Below are 4,694 nucleotides of genomic sequence, written 5' to 3'. Positions count from 1 at the left end.
AGGCACCTTCTGGCGATGGAACGGGACGGCTGGTATGATGGGCGTGCGAGCGATAACATTGCCATAGGCCCCTCTGCCGGCTCCATCCGCAGCATTGGTCCTCCGTGCATCCGTGAGGGTTGTGGTGTCTCACTTTCTTCATTTTGAGCTACATTGCTATTCCTGAACACCCATGTATCTTGTCGGAGCTCTGTTGCATTATGTTTTACAGTTGATTGTAAGACCATCTCTAGCAGACCCCGTATGGTGCCCCGACCCATAAAATAACTGCCAAAATACGGGTCCGCATGAAAAATGTTGCCCGAGTAGACCCCGTAAATAACTCCGACCTGTATTTTTTTAAGGGGAACGATAACGTAAAGGTGGGTCCACATTCCCACCGAACCTGTGAAAATAAGGATTTCGGAGCCAACCCGAGAGCGTCCCGTATATGCAAAAAACCGTTGGCGGAAGTCCAAGTGTCATCGGAACTTTCATGACTTGCTCCCGGGCGCCGCACTGTCCGTCCCCGGCCGTCGACCGTACATCCCCGGCAGTCGTTCGTCCATCCCCAGTCGCCACCCGTCCGTCCTGGCCGCCGTGCGCCCTGCCCGTCTTGGCCAGATTCGGCAACAACGATATGAGCTAGCTAGCTAGCTCCTCAATTGATTCCGCGATGGGAGCTTGGATGAATTCTGTGACCGGGACTAGCTAGCTAGCTAGCTTCTGGATGGATTCCGCAACGGAGGAGCTAGTTAGCTCCTTGATGGATTCCGCAACGGGTGTTTTGTGCATGCCATTCTGAACGCCGGCGGTTTCATATTTGGTTGCTCCGTTTTCTCTCCATCAATTTTATAAAAGCGAATTTAGTTGATTATGGACGCGAGCGAGAGAAAGAAGATGTGGAGAAAAATGAATATTTAATTTTGCAGTTTCAATTTAAGGGGTTAGTTCGGTCGTAGCTTAGACCAACCATTAAAACGCGTTTTTCGTGAAGTGAAATCCGTGTTTTCATTTTCGCGTTTTAAGGGGTATGCTCGAGATGCTCTAAGGGCTTCATTAGTGGGCGTCTGCTTCTTTTTTTTTTTTTTTGGTGGTTGCGAATTTTCGTAGTAGCGTGCTTCCGCAAATGGGCGTTGATCAAACACCGCCGTTCAAGATTCGGAATCAGCGCATGGCACGAGCGAATCCAGAAGCCTGCGTCGCCAAGCAAAACACGCGAATCCACCACCTAGAGTGTCCGTGGCATAGCCTGCATGCATGCCCGAATCGTCCCCATCGGGACATGTTCTCGCGCAGATAGCTTGCTTGATCCAAGTATCCATCGACCGACACCACCGGCGAGGTCGCTTGAAACTTCCGCTGCACGTACCAGTCCTGTCACTCACTTCTGCTGTCCTAGTGAACTGCGAAAGAACAGAAAATGCACTGGAAGATAGTTTAATTCTTGTAATCGAACCAATCGTTCTACTCAAAACTAACTCTGTCCTCAATTGATATATATATATATATATGTATATATATATATATAAACTTTGTCCTCAATTCCTAAAAAAAAAAAAAAAAAAAAAAACTTTGTCCTCAAAGCGGAAAAGAGGACTTGATAAAGACCTGCATGGCTGCATGCTATGCTATATTTGCGCACCTTTCTTCCACGACAAACTATACCTTGCCTCCCTTTGCGCCAAGCCAGATCACCGGCGTCCTCTAGCCCCTCTACAATATATACGCGCACGTTCCATCGTCATGCCCATACACTCCTCGCGGCAATGGCGTGGACATGGACGACACGTGGTAAAGGCACTCGCCTGCAGGTGCTGGTGCTGCTCCTGCTGTTGGCGCTTCTGCTTGTCGCCCGCGGCGGCGACGGCGCCGCGGTGTTCTCAGGATACACGTTCAGGGGGCAGGGCGAGGCTGAGGCCTTCGAGGAAGCACTGCTGCGCCAGGCGTGCTTCAACGTCTCCTCCTCCTCCTCCGGCGCCGGGCGCGGCAAGGGCGACTGCGTCTCGCGCATCGACACGGCGCGCGGCGGTCCCAGCAGCGGGCCCGTGCCCGTCCTCCGCGCCGCGCTCCGCGACACGCTCGACGAGGCCGTCAGCGCCGTTGGGGCCGTCGCCGGCCTGGCGTCCCTGTCCAACCACGCGCGCGAGGAGATGGCCGTGCGCGACTGCATCGAGCTGCTGGGGTACTCCGTCGACGAGCTCGGGTGGTCGCTCGACGCCATGGCCGAGCCCTTCGACGGCGCGGAGGCGGAGATGGAGACCGAGCACGGCGCTGCGCCCGGGAGCGTCGGCAGTGGCGCGCGTGCCGAGGACGACATGCATGCCTGGCTCAGCTCCGCGCTGGGCAACCAGGATACGTGCACGGAGGGCTTCCACGGCACAGACGGCCGCCTGCTGCGTCGCGTCGAGGCGTCTGTGGCGCAGCTGACGCAGCTGGTGAGCAACCTGCTCGCAATGCACAAGCGGCTGCGCAGCATCATGCCGCTGCGCCAGCGCGGCAAGAACGACACGGCGGCGTCCGGCGCCGGTTCGGAGCTGCCGCCGTGGGTGATGGACGTCGCCGGCGGCGTCGAGGAGGAGCTCGCGCGCGCCCGGGGCCGGTCGGGAGGGAAGAAGGCGATGCACGTGGACGTTGTGGTGGCGCGGGACGGGAGCGGGAGGTACCGGTCTGTCGGCGAGGCGGTGGCGCGCGCGCCCAACCACAGCAGGAAGAAGTACGTCATCTACGTGAAGCGAGGGGTGTACTACGAGAACGTGGACGTGAAGAAGAAGAAGACCAACATCGTGCTCGTCGGCGAGGGCATGGGTGAGACGGTCATAACCGGCAGCCGGAGCTTCTCGAGCGGCTGGACCACGTTCCGGAGCGCCACCGTCGGTAAATACTACAGTACAAAGTGCACATTCAGCCTCGTTAACCTATTACGTTTCGTGACCACGCACAAAATCTAAAGATGCTGCTGCTTAATTTGCGTGTGCGTAGCCGTGTCCGGCGCGGGGTTCATCGCGCGGGACCTGACGATCCGCAACACGGCGGGGCCGGCGGCGCACCAGGCGGTGGCCCTGCGCGTGGACTCGGACCGGTCGGCCTTCTTCCGGGTGGCCATCGAGGGGCACCAGGACACGCTCTACGCGCACTCGCTCCGGCAGTTCTACCGCGACTGCCGCGTGTCCGGCACCGTGGACTTCGTCTTCGGCAACGGCATCGCCGTGATCCAGCGCACCACCCTCGCCACGCTGCCGCTGGCGCCCGGGCAGACGGGGAGCGTCACGGCGCAGGGCCGCAAGGACCCGAACCAAAACACGGGGTTCGCCATCCACAACTGCGTCGTGGAGGCAAAGTACCCGACCTACCTCGGCCGACCGTGGAAGCCCTTCTCGCGGGTGGTGGTCATGGAGTCGTACCTGGGCGCCGGCGTGCGCGCGCGCGGGTGGCTCGAGTGGGCAGGGGACGCCGGCCTCGCCACCCTCTTCTACGGGGAGTACAGAAACTTTGGGCCCGGCGCAGGGGTCGCCGGACGGGTCAAGTGGCCGGGGTACCACGTGATCATGGACCCGGCATGGGCCACCCACTTCACCGTAAGACGGTTCATCAACGGTCTTACATGGCTGCCGTCCACCGGCGTCACCTTCACGACCGACTTGATCAAGAAATGACACACTAGCAAATTGTCAATTTAGGGATGGATGGCCGGAATCGATCTATTCCCTTATACAGTATTATATTGGAAGGTAAAATCTAGTACTCCCTCCGATTCCAAAATATAAGATCTTTTAGAGGTTTTACTAGGAGACTACATATAGAGCAAAATGAGTGAATGTACACTCTAAAATATGTCTATATACATCCGTATGTAGTTTATAGTACAATCTCTAAAAGATCTTATATTTAAGAACGGAGGGAGTAGCGTGCTTGCACGTATTTGCCGGGTATGTAACTAGAATCCATGTTTTTTTTCGGGGAAGAATGTACGTTGTTGAAACGTAACATGTAGATTGTTTATATATCACTACCAAAACGGTCCGTGCGTTGTAACGGACGAAAATAAATCATAATCTACGATGATAGTAACCACATTCGACTGCATCATCAAGATACACTATCACTCACGTTTTCGTGAAATCATGAACATTTTCTTGAACTCGTGAACATATTTAAAATCGCGAACACAATTCACGAACATTTTCTAAAATCATGAACATTTTATAATATTTACAAACATAATTTTTTAGGTGTCAACATTTTTGAAAATATTCTTCTTGATTCGGCGAACATTCCAAGAATCGACGAACAATATTTTCGAAATTGGTGGAACAATTTTCTAAACTGATGAACATTCTTTTGAATGCATGATCTTTTTTGAATCAGGGAATATTTTATGAATCGATAAAATATTTTTATTAATTTATAAAACGTTTTTTAATTTTTAGGATCAATTGATGAACATTTTTTAATTGGCGAAAGTTTGTTCAATTTCATTAACATGTTATAATACACTAACTTTTAAAAAAAATCGTGGACTTTTTGCTATTTTCCGAGCATTTGTTTCATGATTTGCGAATATTTTTTTAAAATAAGAAACATTTTATGAATTTACAATGATTTACTATTTCTTCAACATTTCATTTCAAAATTCTCATTTTTTTTATTTTTCAAAAAATTTCTGAATTTCCAAATTATTTAAAGTATAAAAAACAATGACGGAAAAGAAAAGT

At 52.2% G+C, this 4,694-nt stretch overlaps 1 protein-coding gene across 1 annotated transcript; it reads left to right on the top strand.

Annotated features, from left to right (window-relative positions):
- Positions 1-1,738: 1,738 nt before the first annotated feature.
- LOC123439757 (pectinesterase) lies at positions 1,739-3,764 on the top strand. The gene is made up of 2 exons (XM_045116440.1): positions 1,739-2,856; positions 2,962-3,764. The coding sequence occupies exons 1-2, from the start codon at positions 1,749-1,751 to the stop codon at positions 3,633-3,635; spliced, it is 1,782 nt and encodes a 593-aa protein (XP_044972375.1). The 5' UTR covers positions 1,739-1,748; the 3' UTR covers positions 3,636-3,764.
- The last annotated feature ends 930 nt before the right edge of the window (positions 3,765-4,694 follow it).

Source organism: Hordeum vulgare, chromosome 3H (genome assembly GCF_904849725.1).
Source record: "Hordeum vulgare subsp. vulgare chromosome 3H, MorexV3_pseudomolecules_assembly, whole genome shotgun sequence".
In the NCBI taxonomy this organism is placed as follows: Eukaryota; Viridiplantae; Streptophyta; class Magnoliopsida; order Poales; family Poaceae; genus Hordeum; species Hordeum vulgare.
The sequence above is the reverse complement of the archived record's forward strand: the minus strand, read 5'-3'. Positions and strand labels throughout refer to the sequence as shown.